The sequence below is a fragment of the Poecilia reticulata genome, linkage group LG4 (genome assembly GCF_000633615.1).
Source record: "Poecilia reticulata strain Guanapo linkage group LG4, Guppy_female_1.0+MT, whole genome shotgun sequence".
Taxonomy (NCBI): Eukaryota; Metazoa; Chordata; class Actinopteri; order Cyprinodontiformes; family Poeciliidae; genus Poecilia; species Poecilia reticulata.
This window is the reverse complement of record NC_024334.1, coordinates 20,367,115-20,390,503: the sequence shown is the minus strand read 5'-3', so window position 1 is coordinate 20,390,503 and position 23,389 is coordinate 20,367,115. Positions and strand designations below refer to the sequence as shown.

Below are 23,389 nucleotides of genomic sequence, written 5' to 3'. Positions count from 1 at the left end.
GAATGCCTCTCATGTCCTATTTAGAACAAGCATTGTTCTGCTGCAATGGAGATCATGTTCATCATTCAGACTGCTCTCCGTATTTGGAAGACACATACACACATACACACACACACACAACGGTGCTGGGATAGAAGCCCAGAAGAGCATATGAGAGGGAAGATGAATGGTTTGCTTTCCGCTTTGAGACTTGAGGGTTTGTTCTCGCTGTCTTTCTCTTTTCATCTGCACACACACACACACACACACATATTTTCACACACAAATCACCTTATAACTTGTCTTTATTTGTATCTCTTTTTTGTACAAGTGGAACGAAGGATTTGCTCAGCTACAAAGCTTTGCTCACACAGGATGTATTCATCTTTCCTCTGATCTGGGTCAGTCTTCCCAGAAGACGCACTCGCGTACACGCAATCACTTGGAGATGGGTGATGAAAGCCAAACGCAATCACGCACCACACACGCGCTTCGAACGTGCTTGTCTGTGGGAATGAGGAACTTCGTTGGCGTGCGTTGCGTGTGGGACCTGTAGCCTATTTTTTTTCCCTTTCTTCTTCTTCTTCTTGCAGCGCTCATGCTCGTATCTAGCCAGCTGTCTATTTTCTGTCTCGTCGGAGAAGCTGAATTTAAATGAAAATAGCCCTGCTGAATCACTGATCTTCATTAGGATATAAACGCTTGTTTTACTGATGTGAAAATCCCTGCCGGATACACCCCTCTCATCCCCCCGCCCGTCGGTCTTCAGACACCCTTCCTTTCTCCTCCCACTCCTCAGACTCCGACATGACCTTGTCCTGGATGTGTGAAACTCGGAGCAGAGAAGGATCATGAAGAAAGGGAGAGAGTGAGAAAAGACTAATGAGTCGGTCTGAATGAGAGCTTTTTAATCTCAGCCCTTTGTTTCACAGCCCTGCGGAGACGAATGTGATGGAAGAAAACCATCGGACCGCTACGTGTCACACATTAATCACAGCGGCACCGTGCACTTGGCCGATGTGTCGCTCTTCTTGTGCGCCTGTGTGTTGATTTTTACATGTAATTATGACTCAATTGAGGGAAAACTTATGGGTTCCAGAAAGTTGTAATATTTGAACTCTGCCATTTACGCAAACTGACCTGAAGAACCTCAGCTTCAGCTACAACGAAACCAGTCCGCCACGCTGGTCAGATTTTAATATTTACCACTCATGTTCATAATTAATCCATACACAAAACCTACTTTGGTCTGGTTTCTAGTGTGAATGTCTTGGTAGACTTAAAATAAGATAAAGCTAACTTATAAGTAACTTTTCAGCAAGATATAGAAGAAGCTTGTGTTAAGTCAGTTTCTTAATATTGATGAAATATTTCTAGTTCCATTAGCAGAATATTTCACTTGTAATATGGGAAAATGTTTTGCAAAAAGTGAAATAATCTACTAATGGAACAAGTACTTTTTTATCAATATTGAGAAATTATCAACTTAGCTCCTATATCTTACTGAAAAGTTACTTGTAAAGTAGTTTTGTCTTATTTCAAGTGTACTAAGATAAACTAGACCAAAATGACTTGGTAATATTTTGTGTTTTTACAGCCAACTAAGTCACTTGAACTTTAATAGAAAATCACATTACAACCACAAAGTGTTTTTGTTTTTGTATGTGATAAACATAAAGTGAAGGAGGATAGAAAATTATCTTTGGTTTTCATATTTAAATTACAAATGAGTCACAACAAAGTCCAACTGGTTGCAATGTTATCTCAGTATAAACCCAATTGTTCTCTGAAGGCCTCAGAGGTTTTTGAGAGAACCTTAGTAAACAAACGGCATCACAAAGAGGAAGGAACCCACCGGACATATCAGAGTTGGTGATGTTTAAAGCAGGCTGAGGTGATAAAACAAAATCACAAGGTCTGAATATCCCTCAGAGCTCTGTCCATTCATAACCTAAAAGAGGAACATATATGGTGCTACTGTAAACCTACCAAGATGTGACCCGTTGGCCTGAACTGACAACATGGAAAAGGAGAGAACTAATCATGGAAGAAAAAATAGCTAAAAACATCTCAGGTGCGAGAAAACATTAACAATCTATAAATCTGGAAGAGCAGCCTGAAGGAGGTAATCAGACTAAAAAAATTTCAAGATTCCAAATAAATATGTGTATTTACTAGTTGCCAGAATAGTAAGAGAGAGTTTTGGAAATGTATGACTCTTTCTTTGTCAGAGAATGAGGAAAAGGCTTTGTGTTTTCACGCAGCCTAAGTAAATATCTGCTACTATGTTTTTGCCTGCTATATAAAATCCTGACAAATACTTCTGCGAGGTGCTGCTCCTCTCTCCTCCTCCCCCTGGACCTTCTCCGTTTCCTTCCCTCTCTTGCGACGCGACCTAAAAGTTAAAGGATGATGCAGCTTGAGCGAGACGATGCTTCTTAATTAATGCAGCTGTTAGTTTCTTAAAAAGCAGCACATTTTAGGCTGTTTATTGTTAATAAAACAAGGAGCTGATAGCCTGCCAGTGCAGACACTTTTATGCGAATGTCAAACTAGAACAAGAAACAAGTCTGACATTTATGAAGAGCCCAGCAGCTGCAGGCTGCACAGCTTTTTTCCCCCCCGTGCTTAGAACCTTTACATCGCCGCGCCCACCTTGTTGATGAGCTATGATGAACCGTAGAGGCTCCTTTCAGTCATATATCCCCTTTTCACCATGCGCGGAAATTGTCCTGACATTACAGTGCAGTATTTCAGCAATGCTGCACTTCTGTCAAATACGGTTTAATTAGTGGAGTTGCATAATTCACATAAACCGTTACCAGACGGTCGATGAACTTACTCCTTCTCCTCTTCTCCCTCCAGAGGAGCTGAAGTTGACTGTCAAAACAGGGCGGTGAGATTGGTTTGCTAACAAGCTGGCAGGGAGTCAGCAGCGTTTATTCACACTGTTCTAATTCAGTGCAGTTCTGTAACAGCTGAAGAATAAATGTCAACACTGTTTATTTAGAGTTGATGCAGGTTAGAGCTCCCGACTGCCACTGAAAATAGTTGATTTTTCCTTTGGCAATAGACTCTTATTAATGTGGAGACATTGCAAGGCTTTGAAACTAATCTTTTTTTTTCATATTCATAAGTCTCAATTTAAGTTTCAAATGTTACAGCTGTTTCAAAGGTCTGCAAAAAAAGTAGGTGATGCGTTTTTTAGCCCTCACAACATCCGGTCAGCTCTGCTTCTTCTTGTTTTTCCTTCACTGCAACAGCTTATTTCAGGTTTCTATTTTGCTCTGCTTTGTTCTCGTCACTCTTGAATGGACAAGTATCGAGACTTGGAGAAACAGTATCAAACTCTGAACTTTAAGGTAGTGTTAATCATTTTAACAGGTTATTGAAAAAGGATATACTGGTTTAACTTCTTTTTTTTGTTTGTTTTTTGCAATTGTTGGTGTAGTTAAAACATATTTTACATTGATTCAAATATGAAGAAATAAGGTGCATTTTGAGAAATATCAAGTTCTGCCAGGTCATTGAAGTATTTTTGTGGCCTTTAATGCACAGTGTTTATTTGTTAGGATTTAGGGTGTAAAACTAGCATCTATAAATGTTTAATACTACAATCTATCAAGTGGTTAAAAAAACTTTTTTGCTCAATAATCCTACAATTTGACAGACTGCCCTATGACTGGAAGCACCTGAAATATTCAGGATGCTGAGAAGTCGATCTTCACAAATGCAGACAGTGAGTCTGCATAATGTAGTATGAGATTAAGTCGAGTTTTACAGGATACCTGTGTCCATACTTATTTTGAAGCATGAAATAATTATTCTGCTGTGACATATGTGCTTTATACATGGCACCTTTAGGTCGAGACAGTCATTACATGGAAGTTTTCAACATGTCTACAGTAATCCATCAACGTAGCACAGTTGCTGTTTATACTTTGAAATATATAACTCTTTAGTTCCATCGTGAACAGTGAGTGTGTTTCTTAAAAAGTTAAACAATTGAACTCTATTTAAGTTTGACTATAAAGCCCCAATTCACAAAAAAAAAGTTAATCTCACGAGGCTTTAAAAGGCAGTTTCATTCATGTACAGAAATATATAATCAAACTTTTCCATTCATGTAGACACATTCAAATTCTGTCCCGTAAATTTCACTTTAATCCTGGTTATACTCCAAAGCAGTCAAGCACACCTAATTGGGCCAACTGATAAAATAAAACACTGAACAGCAGGAGTGCCAGCAATAGAAAAGTTTTCACGCAAAAAAAAAAAAAAATTACTTTTAACACAACCAGGCACAGCTGGAATGAATTATGCAGCTATAAAAGGTTCAGAAAAATATCAGCACTGCTTTCAGAACACACTTTCACCCAGTAACAGTAATCACTGCCCAACACTGCAATGTGCATGAACCGAGTGTTGGAAAACGTGTATTTTTAATTGCTAGACGAGTCTATCCAGAGCAGCGACTCTGGCAGCTAATCAACATTTAATTCGAGTCATTTGAATGCCGCGCAAGCGTTTGGGATTTATCCCAGAAAAATGTTCATCAGCTGAGGGATTTTCACCTCGCCGTGTATTTATCACGGCTGTAAATGTGTAAATAAAACATTCAGTGATGCCTGTCTGTCTCCCATGATGTGACAGCGAATGTGATTACAAGTTCTAATAACTTCCTCTGCTGTCGGCACATGCAGCCGACTGTCATCACAACTCTGGGGAAAAAATATCGCCACTCTCCCACAGTGGGATTGAGCCGAGGGTGTGTGTTTGCATGTGTGTGTGTGTCTGTGTGGGAGGGTGGATCCGGAGAGTAGCTGGCAGTCAGCGGCGTGAAAAGAGTGGTTAAAGGTTATAGCTGTGCAGCTGTTAGCCTTTGTGTTTGTGTGCGAGCGTCTCTTTGCTTGTCTCTGGTGTGCGATTAGCAAACACATTATCTGCTTTGTGTGGATATTATGCACACATCCAGTCTATCTGGCACAATCACTGCAGTCATTTACTCCCATATCTTTCCCCAGGGAATCTTAGAGCGCAAACAACTGCATTTTGTGAGTGTGAGCCTGCGTGTGTGTGTGTGTGTGTGCTTGCCATGAGAGGTAATCAGATCCGCTCCCTCCAATCAGACAGAGATTGAATTGAATTGGTTGTGTTGTTGTTATTGTCGTGGAGGCCAGCAGTGGCTAGTCGGTGACAGAAGACAAAACATGAACTCTCAAGCTGACAGTGACGCTCGCTTTTCAGAGGTGTACCTCCAAGTTCAAAATCTATTTTTAGAGATTACTGCTCCTTCTGCAGAATGTTTTCTCCTCTCTCTTTTTCATCTGATTATCCATATATCCAAGCTGCTCTCTCATTATTTGCCAGCCCAATCAAAGTTTTCTTTTTTTACATCGCCGTTTTGTTTTTGTTTTTTTGTGGTGGGACAACAGAAGAAGGTGAGGTTAGGACTCTGTTTTTTTTTTTTTTTTTTTTTTTTTATGACTGTAGTTATAAAAATCGTCAATAAATTTCAAAAATCTAAAAATGTGATCCTACCTAAGCTAAAAACACAGTTTTTCCTTCATTATTGGTGGTCAGTCTTCTTTCTTAAGGAGTCCATCAGCAATCCCGTCTACGATATTTACGCCTGTACCTTGCAAAACTTCTACCCAGTCGAATTGTGAGAAGAGCCCTTGTCAGCTGACCCTTACTGACCTTTAGCTCAGGACTCAGGCTAGGCCGCTCCTAAACTTTCAGGAACAAGGTAAACTTTGCGATCCCAACATTTCTGAGCTGCTCTCTGGTAAATTGAAAGTGGTCAACAAATGATTGTATTTAGACTAACAGTTTGACTGTTTCATTTTGAAATCTGGTAAAAAAAATAAAAAAAAAAGGCAGCCGATCACAGAAACACAGATCAGTAAATACTTTTTCAGCAGCTCCTTTGCTGCATCTCGGTCCGTGTGTGTGGCTGTACTCTGTCAAACACAGAATATGTTCAGCTCCGTCCTCCCTGCACACTAGTTCATGTGGCTTTGCCCACCGCATCACTAACTACGGTCTCCATAGCAACACTTTACCTCCGTGCTCATAATTTACACAAAGGGAAAATGTTTTCCAATGTCACACACACGCACACCCACACACACTCGCTCTATTAGAGGCCGGGGCTCTCACCCTGCTGCGCTGGATGAAGGACTGCGCACTGAAAGGGCATTTATTATTTGTTTGAGGCAGGCAGGCAGGCGCGCTTCTGGTTTTTACCTCAGTTCTCCTGCGACATGAAAACACGAATGGCTTTTCCTAAGACATTAAAGACGTATTGTGAGGTGGAGGTGGAATAAGGAGGGATGTCTGGTCAGTTTAGTTTACTGCAGCTGTGAATGTGGGTTTTCTCAAATCCACTACAGCAGATTTTCTTTTACATTACGCCCACTGCGCTACAGCTGGAAGGTCTGCTATAATATAGTTATGTTAAAAGAAGATAAAGTAGAGGACAACTTCAACACACATATTCAATGGCTATACTACAGCGTTCACAGCGGATCAAGGCCTTCTGTAGATTACAGTACATCGACTGTCTTGACCTGACAAATGTGTGAGTGAACAGCTTCAGCAAATAGGGAAAAAGCAATGACCATATGTCCCTAGCAAATCATTCGCAACATAATTTAGCTCAGTAGAGAATTAGCTAAAAAATAAATAGTTTCCATGTGGTGAAGGAACAAAAAAAATGCCTACATAAGGCAGAAAGTGAAGTTTTGTCCTACGAATAGTTGGGGAAAGGTTAGGAATTGAACTTGTTTCAACAAGAGCCCAGTTGTGACGACCAGACATCTTGGTCAGAGAGTCTCCTAGACTGCAGCTCTTGTGTTCCTGCTCCGTTTTGGTCTGAGTCTCTGTGGAAAGAACGAGCTTGTCGATAAATGTGGGGATTGAAGTCTTGGCCTGTGTTGTATGATCCAGCAGACAAGCTGCTGCAGCTCACATTACTTTAGAAGTTATTGGTGGAAGTTTGATTTCAGCTTTGCCCGCCGTCTCAATGTGTTGCTGTGCAGGTTGCCTGTCTGCTGATTTGCGTATCGGTTTATGAATTTGTCAGCCGTTCGTCGAGTTGAGAGCGCAAGTAGAAAAGTTTGCCGTCTATGGATTTGCCTCGAAATTTCTCAGATCTCAAGCAGGCCTAAGATTTAGAGACGCCACCTCACAACTTACAAAACTAGTAATAACATTATATTGGTGTCAGATAACACACTATGACTTCAGGGATCTGCTGGGGGCAGAACAGGTAAAACCAAGACACTACCAGGCAGGTTGTCATGATTTTATGCCTGATTACTGAAACGTTTTGTTATCTGTGTCCTTTTTTGTTGTTTTCTATCAACCATCATTACTTATTTTTTGAGCAAATGGCTGTGAGTGTTTTGTTTTTCTACATATGTAATTGATCTCTGCAGTCATCTGTTTGAAAGAGTTCAGTGTTGAGTGTTCCTGAAGGCGCAGTTTGAGTTTGTTTTCCCTTCTGTTTAGTTAGCTGTTGTTCATGCTCGCCTTTATTCTTCCTGTTTCTTTAGCTGAACTCAGAAAAGAAGGAATGCAAAAACAATGAATGCATCTTTTTTCTTCATGTTCTCAACATAAGTAGGAACACTAAAATGCTAAGCCAAAGCTGACTTAAACATAAAGTGCAGCAATTTCAGTTAAGTTTAAGAAAGTAATATGTGTGTGTGTGTGTGTGTGGGGGGGCGGGGGGGATGTGGGGGTGTGCGTGCTTGTGCGTGTGTGTTTGCGTGGGTGTGTGTGTGTGCGTGGGTGTGTGTGTGTACAGTATGTGTGTGTGTGTACCTGCTAAAAGAATAAGAGTTAGACCCTGTGGCAGATGGCGGAGCTCCGTCTTTGTTTTTCAGCCGTATGATGTTCAGCAGTCCTCCTTTACTCCGTCACTCTCCCAGGAAGCTTGTTGAGCAGATGAAGGGAGATGGAGCATTACTCAAGATGAAACGCAATGAGAGACCGAGGAGGGAAAGACAACAACTTTCAGTTACTTCCAGTTACTTCCAGTTCTGTGTTTTGGCTGGGATGACAGACATGAGAGGATACTTTGTTCTGACGTACTCAGCCTGGCATGAAAGGAGGATGGCTGAGGAGTTAGCTGTGTTTGCTGAGGCTTTGAAAGTTGCAGTGTTTGACAGTCAGACACACAAACACACACATTCACACAGACAGGTGGATTAAAGAAGCAAATAGGTCTGACACTTTTGGTTTTTAGTTAGACGTATCTTTTAGACTAAAAATGTTGGTTTTTTTGCTCAGGGCTGGGAGATTAAGGGAAGGATGAGAGGGACGGAGCATGAGAGGCTTTTTCTTCTTCTTTTGATGATGGTTGGGCCTTTGGAGAGCTACAGGTTCCTCTTTTGCTGCTGTAAATGAACAGCTACCCAAAGAAAGCCCTGGGATTAGGTGTGTGCATGTGTGTGGCATACAGTGTTGCGGTCCCTGTGGGCGCCGCTTCATCGGCAGAAATTGGGGCCTTGAATGAATATTTAAATACGAATTCGCAGGATGGGCATATTCAGACTTAATCTGGAAAAAAAGCGTCACCTTTTAGTCTCAGCTGAGTTCGGCTTCAGATATAGAATATTTTAGTCATCTATCAAAATGTACTCAATTAATTGGTTGATTGGATGTGTGTTAAACCAGGTGTTTCCACTCCATCCCATATCTCAGCCCTCCATTTACATCCATTTGAGCATTTTCTAACATATGCATTTTTAATGCCTGTTTGATCTTCTGGTGGCTATAATAATAATAATAATAATAATAATAATAATAATAATAATAATAATAATAATAATAATAATAATAATAATAACTGCAGGTAAAGTTGTTTTAGGAATCTGAAACACATTTGTTTGCAAAGCTATTGGTCATTTTACCCTCATATGCTAAGCTAACTTGCTTTGCTTTGCAGCATGTTCATTTTTTTGTTTTGTTTTGTTTGATACATGTCACAATATTTTTCAATCTATTTTAGTCTCTTATTCTCCTCTAACTTTTCTTTTTCTCCATCTCACTGAATATAAACAAAAGCGTTATTGTTTGACCTCAATAACGATCCCTGGGAAACACATGATCACATGAAATAAAGCTTTGATTTTTGTTGTTGTTCTAAAGTCATTTGAGTCATGAGAGAAATCAAAACAGAGAGCTCCATTCCGCCTTAATATTTCTGATAACTTTGGTGTTTATGGATTGCCACTAATGAAACATCAAAATTCAGTTTCCCCATAAAAAGATTTAATAGAGAAACATTACAACTCTCTTATGACATCTCAGGGAAGTCTACTGACTGCAGATGCACTTTTTTTTTCCAATGTCTTTCACCTTTTTCTATAAATGTTTTCATATCCTCACAGAGACACACACCAGTCGCCATTTTTCTGTTCACAAAATGAAAAGGTTTGATTTTCTTCAAATACCTATACATCTTCTCAGCATGTTCGCCTTCATTACTGGGTCCAATTACCTAATGCAACAGTGAGACAGGAGATTTACCTCCAAGAGCCCTTGGAAGACAGAGGGCTGCTGAGATAGTGGCTAAAAGATATGAAAAAGAGTCAAGAGGGTTGAGGCTGGCCTCTCACTAACTGTTGCTTTTGTTGGTTTCATATTAAAATGAAGAGGAGATAGAAAAGGCTGAGATGAGATGAAAGGGAGAAGAGATGATTAAATCACCTTCTTCCCCTATAGAACATATGAGCGCTCGTGTGTGTGTGTGTGTGTGCGTGTGTGTGTGTGTTGGATGACTTGCATTTCCCCAGATAAGAGCAGGACTTGGATGCCTCCTGCTTTTCCCTTCATTTAGACTTTACTCCTAATCAGGACGTGAACTTGTAACGCGTTGTTTCATTTTTTTTCCTTCAATATATTCTTGGTGTTTTATTCACATCATACAGAACGTGAAACCTCTATTCCTCTCAGATGTGGTTCGATGACAATACAGTCGGTATTGTTGCAGCCAGAAGAGGCGTTTCTGTTTGAGACGTTTAAAGCTTTAAATGCTTCCTTGCTCACTAGATGAGAATTAATGCATAGATATGAAGCGATCAGGGTGAGAGTTTGCTCCTCTAAGCATGAAACCACATTTGTTAACTGGAGAAAGTAATCCTCCTGGAAATGGAGGATGGGAATGGAGGGAATGGGGATGGGAATGGACCTCTGATCTCAGCTGAGTGAAACCAGCCTGTTTGTATCTTGAACATGTACATTTGGAGACACGTTTCCCTACTGAATATAATGGAAATTAAAACAACTCGTTCTGCAACTCTTCCATGTCCTGCTCACCACTGAAAATTATTTTCATTTTCAACATAATAGACTAATTACTTTGCATCGTGTTCTGCATCTTAGAGATTTGTGCATTGGGCACAAAGTCCAACACTGCATTAAGAAATTTCAGCACCACTGGCTTTCCATAAAGACTGCCCAGGAGTACTGGCAGAAATCGCATCAAAATCTCAGTGCCATGTTTCTGTACACACCAGTTATGTTCATACCTTCATAATTCAAAAGTTATATTAAATCAATCCGATTATAATGCCAACTTTCTACTTTCTGTTGCATGCGTCTGGGTTACATGTCACACACCGACTGTTATGAGACTATAGAAGAAGAGTAACAGACTTTTGTCCTGCAATTTCTTGGAAAAAAATTTAATAAAAAATTTGCACCACCATACTTGTTTTCTTAAATCTTTATTAATTATGACAGACTTAAAAGAAAAGAGGCCCCCAAATTAAAATCTGCTCAGATACTCCAACAAGCCTGGGCTGGAGATGGATGGATGGATGGATGGATGGATGGATGGATGGATGGATGGATGGATGGATGGATGGATGGATGGATGGATGGATGGATGGATGGATGGATGATAAACAAATTGTGGAAAAATAAAAAAAATTTAAAACTGTTTTCAGATTAAACAGCTAATTTAAACTGAAATGTTATGACATTCAAAGCAAAGCGCTGAGTTACAGCAAAGCTTTATTTTAATCAAAATAAAGTTTTGTTTATTTTGTTTATTAAAAAAATAAACAAAACTTTCTTGTAACTTCCAAACTCAAAAAATTTGAAATAATTAAGCAAAGAGGAATTAAAGAAGAAGCTAGAAGACAGATAAGAGACATTCATCAAGCTCCACAGAGGCATATCACTAATGATTTCCAAACACAAAACAGTTTTTTTATGACATAAAAGCATTGTCTAGCAGTTCACTGTAAAGTCTTAAAATTGCCATAACTGGAAAGTCTTTGAAATAAGATGAAAGATGAAAAGTTTCATCTGCTATATGAGTAAGCGGCTCAGAAGTGGCTTGTCTGTGTTCCCAACTCTGACTGTACAATCAAGTCGAGGGTTTTTTCTGTCTGCTTTTTAAAGTGACCTTCACTCAGACTGTGGGTGTTTCAGAGTGGGTGGGATGGCAATGTGCAGCGCTGTATGTCTGATCTTTATTTTTATTTATTTATTTATTTTGTTTTTTCAGCTCTAATTTGTCCTGTGTGTTCAGAAAATGGCCTCATAACACAGATTGATTGTAATATAACTCAGGTTCACTTCTCTGGCCTCTTTATCCCAGTAAAAACTGCAGGTGAGGAGGTTAATGTGTGAGAGGAAGACAAATCTTGGATGTAAAAGGAAGATTATTAAGCATATTCATGTGCTTTTCATAATTTAAGGTCACGTTAAACCACACACACGCACACACACACACACACGCCTACACACACACACATTCAGACACATTCTGTAGATCCGCTTTTAGTGCTTGAATTAAATGTGTATTCTGGTGTTTTTGCAATTCAAAAAATAGTGCTTATGTATTTATGTGTTTCAAAAGACACAAAGGCAAAGACTTGATTTATTCAGATTAGCCACAGTGCAATAATGTTATTCCACTTGGAGCTTGGAGTGCAGATTTGTGGCTCATCAAAGTGACCTCATGTTTAACTCCTCCTGCTCTGCACACTGATATTTCACTTCCTACCTGGAAGCTCACCTCTTGAGTGAGACACAAAAACTGAAACTGAACTAAGATGCACTCTGTGGAAACATCTGAGCTTTCTGCCTGCCTTAGCTTTGGTGAGACCATTAATATTAATGGTATTGATCTGTAAACATTTCTTTCCAGGTTTGTTAAAGTGAAGACATACGAAAAAAACAAAAAAACGTGTTAATCAAAACACTTTAGTAAAAGTAGCATCTAAAAAGAAACATAACTGTTTCTTTCTATGCAGACGACAAGCAGATTAATAGCGGTTATCATACAAATGTTTGAAGATTTTGGCTAATTAATGTAAAAATTATGCATATATATTTTAACACGTGCATAGAGTTTCCTATTTCCTGTCTCTCCACTGTGTACCTTTAAAGCTTTATTAGTCGTGAGCAGTGATTGGCAAACCTTTTAATAAATGTACACAAGAAGTATGGAGAATAACAAAGCAAAACAACAAAGAACATTGAGGATATTCTTCATGTATTATCATTTTTTGTTCTTTAAGAATCGTATAGATCTGCATTTAACGTTTCAATATTCAAAATGTGTATTCAGTGAGACAGAGGAGGCCACTACAACTGAAAGGAGCATAGCATAGCTTTATCATTCATTTCCTCACATGTCTGATGTTGATGAAGTGCTGAGTTAACATTAGCCTTCTTCCTGTGTTTTGATCATTGATGATTTGATTGTCAGTGGGGTTCCTGTAAAGCGTATGCAAGTGAAACTTGTGGAAAATGTAAATCTTCTGCTTCTGTAACTCAGCGCTTTGCTTTGAGTGTCATAACATTCATCAAGTGACGTTTCAGCTGCTCTCTTCTTGACAGCGGGGCTGTGTAAGCACAACGAGCAAAACAACTGTGGAAAAACAGTGCCGCTGTCAACATGGTTTTTATATCAACATTAGCTTTATTGAAAAAGCTGCAAAACATTAAGATTGTTATGCAAAAGCCAGATTGACAAAATAAACTATAATGCAGATTTGAAAATGTGCACATGGAAATGTGTGATTTTTTTTTTTTTTTTTACTTTCAGCAAAAATAATAGTGAAAAAAAATCTGGTCATGGGTAAGGCCAAGGAGATGATCTGGGGAGTGAGGGATATTGATGATTTAAAAATGCTGTGGATAATTCTCCCTACTTTGCATAAGCAGCTTCAGCAACTTGAAGCTATAAAATATATATTTATTATAGCAGAGAGAACTGGGCTTCTCTCTATAACCTAAGTTGGTTATATATCGGATATACATTAAAACATGGATGTAAAAATTCAAAGTCATTATTCTAATTTTAATAGTTTAATATTTATGTCTGGGGTTAAGACATAAATTGGTAAAACAAATAAACAAAACAAAAAAAAACCTCTAGTAAGATTAACTTTACTTTGATGCAAAGACGAGCCATGTTTCACTTTGACAACTGTGGTTCTGCTTCTGCAGCGCATCCAGTCACTGCAGAGAGAACTGCAAGAATCAAGCAGAAGCAGCAACATGTTGTTTTCTTAACACATGCTGTTCTGTGGGTTCAAACGTGTCTGTGTGAGGGATAGTACAAGAGTGTGCCTCATCTGAACAAGCTTCTGATAGGTAAAGAAAGACACACACACCCAGCAGTAGGGTTTAGAGGCAGGATTAATTGGAGAGTAACTGCCTGGTTCCCTCATGTGCTGTTGAGTGTTTGTTGGGAACCATCCCAGCTGTAGTTAAGGAGCCTCTGGGAGCCTTTTCATCTGGAGCGCAGTGAAACAAACAGCCACCGCAAACAAGTTAGGCCTGTTGGAAACAAACCGAGATGCACCGCCTATTGTACATGCAAAGAATCTGACGTTTTATTTCTGAGGGAAAGCAAATGTCTTCCCAGCAACTTCCCTGACACAAACTGGAAAGTCAAGATTGCGCACGCGAGCCTAGCATCTGATCTCTATAAAGTAATTTATGGAGTAAACGTTCCTTCAGAAGCTACAAACCCTCTGACATTCTTTTTAATGAAGAAAACGTCTCTCTTACCGAGTTTTGGGGTGAATAAGTAAGTTAAATGCTAGAATTTTCTCTGCTTTTGAAATCAGTTTTACAAAAAAAAAATATCTTCGAATAAATCACACAAACGTTTTAAAAAATGCTTTGGATTGTGTTACAAGAGATCAGAAGAAGCTTCGTTCTTCTCTAGACCCAGCTCTCGGGGCATTTTATCTGACTGCTCTCATCTCGCCCTCCCCAGTTTCATTTTTTAAAACTGCAATCGTGAAAAGAAACGGTAGACATGGTCTGCAGAACCTGCTGACACAGAGATGTAAATACCCAGAATGCGTAATTGAAATGTAACCCTTCTTTAGTGAAGTAGATGGCGGTGAAAAAGGGATAATCAGTTGGGAGAGAGTGATGGAGGGGCACGCAGAAGGCAGGAGGCTACATTTGCCAGGGGCGATGCTGGGGGCTTTCCTTGAGGGCTCGGTGCACGGCACCAGCAGTCACCTGCCATCTATCACCTGTGGAAGAATGTGTGTGTTTGCGTGCGCACGCGAAAGCGAGCTGGTCGAGTTCTGCCTGTCATAACGCTTTAATCCTGACTGACATTTATCCAATGGGGGCTCGGCTCAGTCATCCATCCATCACGTTCTGTACCCCCCCTTTTCCATCGTTGCTTTAGGCTTTATGTCCGTCCCTCCCTCTTTGCTTGTTGCAACAGACAGTTATGAACTAACTCTGCATACCAAGTGCTATCTCATACACACACACACACACACACACACATACTGAAGAGGGACTTTAGCTTAAATAGCTACATGCCACTTACACTACTGGTATCAAAGCAGACCAATTTTTAAAAACATGTTTGAATGTGCTAACATCTGTTTTCTCCATGTTGGATGAAGCATGGATTATTATAGCGCCACCCCTTTTCACCTGTTGCTGCACCAGGGAAACAACAGGCTGCATTATTTTAATATGAAAAATTTATTTCAGTTTAAGTGTTAAAACCCAAGTACCTTATAGATCCTCACAGAGTGATATATTTCAAGTGTTTTAACAACAAAATAACAAAAAAAAAGGATTTTTAATGTAGAAATATCAACCTGGTTCATCATCTTCTTAGCAATCCTCCTTTTATCTTTGGAGTTTAGGTCAGGCATGTGTGCTGGCCACCCAAGCATAGAGTGATACAGTCATTAAAACTGGTAGTGGTTCTTTTGGCAGTGTGTGCACGTACCAAATCTCTGCACTGACTTTTAGACTTAATAGGCGCCTGACTATCTGTTGCAAAAGCATCAAGTCATGAATCTTCCCTCTGCTTGATTAGGTCGTGAGATAAGATTTATGTGTTAAAATCACATTCAGTTTTTTCGTGTAATTTTAAAATCATCAGAAAATCTGAATTGTGGATGTGTTTCATTGAGGTAAGCCCATTAGCCATCAAAGTGAACAACTGAAATATGAGGGTGACACTGTTTTGAAGTGTTTGATCTCCACTTTGCAGTATGTTTTATGATTTTTGCAGCAGTAGGATTTTTTGTTACTGCTCTGTTTTAAATTAAACCAAGTAGCTCATTATACATTTTGTTTGATTTTCGTGGCATTTTTACTCAAGCTTTACCAAATTGTGAGAATCTCATAGCGGCCCGTGCTTTTCTCCGACTCTGATGTTAGCAGTCTTTCTGTGTGTTAGCATGTGTGTTCACCTGTGAAGCTACTAAGATTGATGCCGCACGAGATTCTTTCATCTTTATGGCAAACTAGTTATGATCGCTGCAAACGTGCTGCCACACACGGCTTGGTTTCTGTCTGTGTGAGCGTGGCAGTAAGTGATACTATGCTGCTCGGGTTCCTCTATGTGCCTGCGTGTGTGAGTGTGTGTGTGGAACAGCATGACAGATGAAACGAAAGATTCTTTCATTAGTTGAGTTTGAAGCTCAGTGGGGTCACAGCAATACCAGACATTTAATTACAGCAGACCGAATGGCTCCCCCTCCCCGAAACACACATTCACACACCCGCTGACACAGACACACACAGACACACGGGGAGGTCTTTCATGGAAGATGCTTCCAAAAGGTAATAATATAAACCACTCAGCAGGAGAAATAACCCCGAACTCTCACCGCCTTCCTCCCCTCCCCTTCCTCTCTTGGCCTTTACCAACCTCGCTGCCTCGCTTTGACTCTCCACCCTCTGTGCTAAGTACAGCTGCCGTAATGGTGATGGATGCAGATGGAGCAAGCAGGTCTTAAATGTCAGACTCAAATGAAAACTGCTGCTCCATTGAGACAAAAGCAGCTGGACACATCTAGCGTTGTTTAACACTCACACAGATCCGTGCCCCTGAAGTGACAGATAAACTCTGCACACTGTGGGATTCTACAAACAGGGAGGAGAAATGTATCTTCTTTTTTTTTTTATTTAACTGTGCGGTTTTTATGCTTACTTTGTAAAACGATAAATTCAATCATTTAAATCAAAGACCCAGGGGGAAATTTACAAATGCAATTTTCTCCATTTATTGCAGCTGTTTAGCATGGGCAGTCTGCTTTACATTTACGCCAGATTTATAATGGTAATAGATCTGTGCAACCGGTAATTTCCTCCTATTTTTTGGTTTGGTTGTCAGCTGCTGCTCAGTTGAGCTTTACATACGTCTGGATGTTTTTACTTGGTGTAGATATTTGGTCCGTGTTGTGGTGTTTGGTGTTCTGTTTGCTGTACACTTGCTACTTTCTCAACCCCATAACATATCTCTGGTACTCTAACCATCATTTTTTACAAAGTCAGAAGTCTAGCCAGTCACCTTTTTCCATTTCTTCCATCAGTTTTCAGCAGATGGTACTTTTTCCACAAATTTCTAGTAATACAATGAAATTTTGTATAATTTAGATCTGCAAAGCTCTAAAATTTTAGTAGATTTTCTTCCTCCATATATGCAAAATACTTCATTCCAGGTTTAGCAATCCACAGAAAGACATTATTTGCTCAATAGAGTAATTTCTGAAGCAGCTCTGTGTCTTAAACTGTGACGTTTCAATTTTGTGAACATATTGTAACCATGGCATAGAGAGAAATTTGTTTCATGTAATGCTCATAAACAACTGAAATACAAAACTGGATTTTACAGCGATATACCAACACACTGTGACGCTAATTATTCATGCTGATAATGTTGCCTTGACAGAAGTATTTGATGTTTTTATGAAAGTTTTGCACAGCGTTTTAGTGGCAACACAAGCTAAAACTCACTCTAACCTCAACAAAACACATTTGTGGTAACTAAATGTAAGCTAAATCTGTAAAAATTTGCTGTTTTTGGGGTAATGAAACCTTAATGTTCAACATGAAGCATTACATTTCCACAGATGTTTGATAAAACTTCCCAAGTCAGTTTCCAAGCACATGGATTAAGAGCACCCAGCGTCTCAGAAGTGTCTCATGTTTTAATTATGAATTATGAATTGGCATGTTAAGACTTTGTAGCAGGAAACACATTTCATGTTGTTGATTCCACGAGAAGAAAGGACGAGTTTGGAGGAGTTGTCGTAGCAACTTTGCGTTAACATTCAACAGGGTTGTTGATGAGTACATTTCCTAAACTTGTCAGTTTGTGGGACATTTCTAAATGAAATGGAAGCAGAACAGCCTGGTGATTAAAACGCCTCCATTCATCCGAATCCCCACTGAGGCGACACATCTGAACGAGTCGTTTTCTACCAAACAAGGGCAGAAATTCTTTAGCTGCCTTGTCTCTTAGGGTTTTGAGGTGGTGATGAATTACTGAAAGTATGGCTGTGGCTGAGTCCGTCTCTTCAGTGAGTCAGCACTGCGAGTTCATGCACAGTGTCTGTGTGCATGATTTTCTTTTTATTTTATCAATGGGGAAAACTGTTTCCTTTGCAAGTTTTCCCTTATATGAGACAAAGACTTTCAATGGAGATGCACTAATCAGAATTTTGTGTTTAATTTCCGATTGCTAATCTTTTAGAGAGGATTGACCTTGGGTGATTCAGATTTCTCTTTAGTCCTCCCGAGGTCTTGGTGCAGCTGGGCAGTGGGGAAAAAGGGTTGAGGGTTGTCCCATCAGACCATCAGTTCCTGAAACCACATAACTCGAAAAATGTCACAGTAAAAGTTGATTTTATTTCAGCGATTAGCACAATTAGCACAGTTAGCATGACTAAAACAGAAGCATTTGCAGAGCATTTATCCTTGCTTTTGAGATTTCCTAAACAATGCAAACATTTCAAAATGCGCCAACATGTTCAATTAAGAACATCAGGTAAAAAGCTCACAAGGATAAAACACAAACAAATTTGCTGTAGTGAATTCAGCCTTTGTTGTAGCTACTATAGTTGGATTTAGGCCAGTGAAGCATTTCTAATTAAGAGCCAACGTTATTCAGTAGAAAATACATTTTCCTTTTAAACAGATTCTGACTTAAATCACTTCTATTTAGACAGTTCACCAAAAACTAAAAATGGCTACCACTGAGTTATTTTTGTTAAGGTACAACTTCCACACTGAAGAGTGTTTTTGGTAGTGCAAACTGTTGGTTCTTCTTCTTGGTAGCAGTGTAAAGACTGGATTTCTGAGGACTGAACACAGTGGATTTGGGCGATGCGGACTTAAAAAAACGATTAAAAAAATACTTTTATGGCTTTGACTGCATGACATAGCAAGCTCCCCACAAACACAAATACTAAAACTCTTCTTTAAGAAGTGTGATTTGTATCACTAAGATGCATATTTTTTAAACTTACTGATATTTATTGATGCTTTTATTGAGTAAACAGTGGAGAAAGTAGAAAAACTAGTAATCCAATGTGGAGAGCTTTGGGTGGTTCACGTCGTTATTTGGAATTTATCGTGATAACGATGAGTCAAAATTCTTATCCTGATATGAAATTTATCACAATAAATGATAAACGGTGAGATAAATGCCCACCCATTGTTGATACACACAAATTGCTGTAAATACGATTCACATCATGTGACGCTGATGCACATTTAAAGTTGCATAAGTAAGCAAGTAACGCAGACATAAAGTAGATTAGCGGTGGGCAACTATGATTAAGTAGCGCTGTGAAACGCGGCGTCCCCCGTCCTTCCCCCCCCCCCCCCCGGATCTAAAGCCTCATTCTTCTTACACTGCGGTGCTTTGGGGACTTTGTGTGAATGGAGGGAGTGTGAAAGAGTGAAAAAAGGAGGAGTGGGACCTCTCCATCACTCCGAGTCTGACCTTCCAAAGAGTCACGCTGATACAGAGTACAGAACTAATGCCTCTATATATTATCTGAATTTGCTGCATTATCATTACGCCTCTCGCTCTCACCCTCACACTCACACTCCTTTCCCCCTGTTCCCCCCCCGCGCCGCATGCACACGACACACGACGAGGAGTTGACCGGGAAAGACTCGCTGGTGCTCCTCCGGACGGGAAAAGCGTTGATGAACTGCTCACCCACGGCATCTCGGCTGCAGAAAAAAAAAACAGTCTGGAGAAGAATGGTGACAGCGTGACACAAAGGGAGCGAGAGTTTAGCCTCATGAGTAGCCGCTCTGCCCGCATCTTATATTGTGTGTGCGAGAAGGAACACAGGAGATAACACAGAGACTTCCAGGACAAGAGCAAGGTCAACACATTCACGCCACGGCTGACACGCACTAATGCATTCGCACCATGTTGGCAATCGGGAGCACAATAGAAGAAGAGGAGAGAGGAAGGACCGCAGCAGACGGGGGAGATAAGAACAAAATGTCACACCATTATTTTGAGTTTCGACGTTATTCCTCCTGAACAATACAGGCACATCCGCTTAGTATTTTGACCAATTTCAACACGATCACTTCTGAGTTAGTCCCAAAACAAGATGTTGTTAAATCTTTACCTTTGACTTTTACCTTTGTTTTTGTTTTTGTTTTTGTTTTTTTCTCCCATAAAGAATTACAGTTTCAAGCCTTTTTGTTGGCCACTTGATTGATGTCCCTGAGGTAATAGTGCTGGTCCGAGGTAGATTGAGGTCCTTGACTGGAAGCTGCACTGTTGACTGCAGTGTGTGCGTGTGTGTGCATGTGTGTGTGCGTGTGTGTGTGTGCGTGCGTGTGCGCGCGCGTGTGTGTGTGTGTGGTTTGTGTCTGCAGGGCAGGATCGCAGCGAGGCAGCTCTCATCAGGCGTTTTAAGGGCGATGGCGTCCGCTACAAGGCCAAACTCATCGGCCTGGACGAGGTCACCGCCGCCCGCGGAGACAAGCTCTGCCAGGACTCAATGATGAAGCTCAAGGTAAGAACACGCTCCCCTTTCCTTTTATTTCTCTGCTGTTGCAAACAAACGAGATTTGCGTGGACACAAGCTGGAAACTTTAAATTCGCATGATAATTTAAAAATAACAAGAAAAAAAAGAAGAATGTGGAGAAACAACGCAGCATGGATCGCCTCAGGCCGAACGTATTTCCCGCACTCTCAAAACCTACAAAACATCAGCGGCTGTTCAATTTTTATTTTTTTTATTTTTTTTTTATTTTTGGTCCATAAACAGTTCATCTTCATGCATATTCTAGTGTTGAACATTTAAATATGCATGTTTAACAGAGCACAGCGTAAGCACGCCTCCGTATATAGTCATGCATGCAGGGTTTGTCTGCTTTTTTTCCCCCCAATATGCAAATTTCCAGGGGAGAAAAGTTCAAGTACAAAGATAGGAGGGGAGAAAAAAAAGTGCACGCTTTAATTTATAGGCATGATGATGATGGGTGCAGGAGGAAGTGAGGAGGCTAGCCATATGGATGAGAAGGGGACTGGGGTGAATGTCTCATTTGGCAGGACAGGAACAATTAGAGGGGGAGTCAGACAGATGGGGCAGTTAACAAAGAAGAGAAGTCGTACAGGAAGAGGGATCATTTAGATGATGGGTAGGAGACAGGTGAGTGAAGATGAAGATGACAGCAGATTGGCTACTTTATTATAATTCATGGGAAAAAAGAGCGTCGTTTATAAAAAAAAAAAAATTGATTGACTTTTGCAGCATGAAGAAACTCGTGTTAAAAACAGCTGCATATTTCAACAAATCCTTTTTTCTTTTCTTTTTTGTCAAAGATATAAGGCGAGGAGCGGCTCATTCATTATTAATTATCCCCAAGTCATCCTGCCGGTGGAAATTAAATAGAGAAAATTACATTTGTGTTTTGTTTTGCGTGGAGTGGAAACTCCACCCAGCGGAGACCTATAAGGGTGAGAAGCGGAGAGACAGCTCATTGATCAAACGGGATCCCTCCTTCTCATTTATTTAGACAGAAAATCCATCAACTCTTTTACTCTCGTCTCTGCACCTCTTATTTCACGTGGCTCCTCCTGAGCCTCGTTCAGCTCCTCCGGTTCTCTGTTCTCGTTCCACCCTTTTCTTCTCCTCTTTCTACGATTAAACATTGCAGATCCACATAAAAGTTAAGCTCGTTCTAATACTGGACGTTCTTCCCGTTTTTCAGAAGTTGCGCCGTGATGGAACGTTTTCCATCTTCATATTTTTTGACTGCTCTAAAAGGTGTGTATCATGTGCATAATAAGGCTTCCAGTACTTTGAAAAAAAAAATCTGTTGAGCTGCTTTGATAGTTAAAATCCAATTGAACTCTTCAAAACCTTGTTAAACTAAAACGACAAAGACTGTAGCATTTCTAACATTCAGTACATATCAACCGTATGTATGATCAGTAAGTATTATTTTTGACCAGAATAGTTGTGTTGACTTAATTTCTGGCGTCTACATAGACACCAATGAATCATATCCAGACCAGAGGTTTATGGGGGCGCAAACCACTCATTAATCTGTGTAGTCAGATGTCACAGACTGTTCTGGACCAAGCCTCTCAGGAAATCAGACCTTCAATGTACAAAAATAGTAGGTCTGCAAAAAAAAAACGCTGCATACAGAGTTGACCTTCAATACAGSAACCGAGAAATGTTAGCACCAAACAAACAAATCAAACAAATCAGCAGAATAAAGATGCGACTTTACCTAAAGGACGTCATAAGATGCTCGACGAACAACATAGTGGACTTTTGATATCATTGACATTATTCTGAAATATAACAACCCAGGGGAGTGCATTGCAAAATTTAACTGAAGGGGGGAAAAAAAACATTTGATTCATTGATAAACTCAACTTATCGCCTAAGATAAACCGTACTCTGCTGTCATTTGTATGTAAAATACTGTGCAAGTTACTTTGGAAGTGTTTATCTAGAGACGATGATCCGTTGTAGGAGTTGCATTTGAATGCTCCATAGAAGCGCAGTTGTTGGAGAAAATCCCTCTGCAGAAACCTCTGTGGTGTTTAGGGCTGGTTGAAAACTGCAGGCAGCTGGATTTGGACTTCAGCCTATTTCTCTGTGCACCAGTGTTTTACTTTTGGCTTAACATTATCTTAAGTGAGTAATTAAGAGTTATGAATCTTATTGTAAAAGGTTAACTTTGGTTTGGTCTGCCTTTCTTTCTCAATTTTTATTTATTTACTTGGCCTTTTATTTAAACAGGATAAATCTCATTGGAAAAATCAATTTTCTATGTCAGGAGAGAATTATTCGAATATTAAATAAAATCATAAAGTTCGAGTGCATATTAAGGTGCATTGTGAAAATGTGGTAGATTTTAGTGGAAGACTTCTCTACTTTGTTTTGGTGCCACTTTTAAAACTGCTTAGTGGAACGAAGAGTCCAGGCACAAACGTTGTGCATATGTATATTTAATATGGCTGTATTGATTTAGGACGGCTGTGTGCTGAACTGAAAGACCTGCACCGCCACACTGCTAATGTTGACACATTTAAATTTGTGCTAAGTTATTGTTCGCATTTAAACTCAGGAATATGTCTGTGGACCTAAACGAGACAACGCAAGACGCCCTTTGCAGGTTACAGAAATGTGCGGATATTTTCTTCAGTAATTCAACGTGTGCATGACTTAAAATTAGATATTGCAGTCAGGGTGTGGGTGGCAAATATAAATGAGTAATATTTGTTTTTCTTTGCTGAATAAATCAAACACGCAAGAAAGCATTTTAAGTTTTGCTTAAAACTACACGTTTCAAAAAAATTGCGCTGCTCAAAACTTGCAGTACTGACCTAAAACGTTATCTAAGGTCAGATGAGACTACACTCTGAATCACTCACGTCTCCATGCCAAATGTTTGAAATGCATCCTCCATCAGGGCAGGCCAGCTATTACTTTCTGATTCATTTTGTTAATTACTATTTCACCACTTGGGGGCAGTTGTAGACTGTATATAAACTTATATAATCTTTCTTCCCATCCATCCATCCATCCATCCATCCATCCATCCATCCATCCATCCATCCATCCATCCATCCATCCATCCATCCATCCATCCATCCATCCA

At 39.9% G+C, this 23,389-nt stretch overlaps 1 protein-coding gene across 8 annotated transcripts in view; it reads left to right on the top strand.

The window, feature by feature from the left end:
* The window catches only part of dab1a (DAB adaptor protein 1a), a 238,643-nt gene that overhangs the window by 183,159 nt on the left and 32,095 nt on the right, over nucleotides 1-23,389 (top strand). For all 8 annotated transcript variants that reach the window (XM_008407378.2, XM_008407379.2, XM_008407380.2 and 5 more), the window contains one exon: nucleotides 20,140-20,279. In XM_008407378.2, coding sequence (XP_008405600.1) covers nucleotides 20,140-20,279 — 140 coding nt within the window. The remainder of the gene's footprint in view (nucleotides 1-20,139; nucleotides 20,280-23,389) is intronic.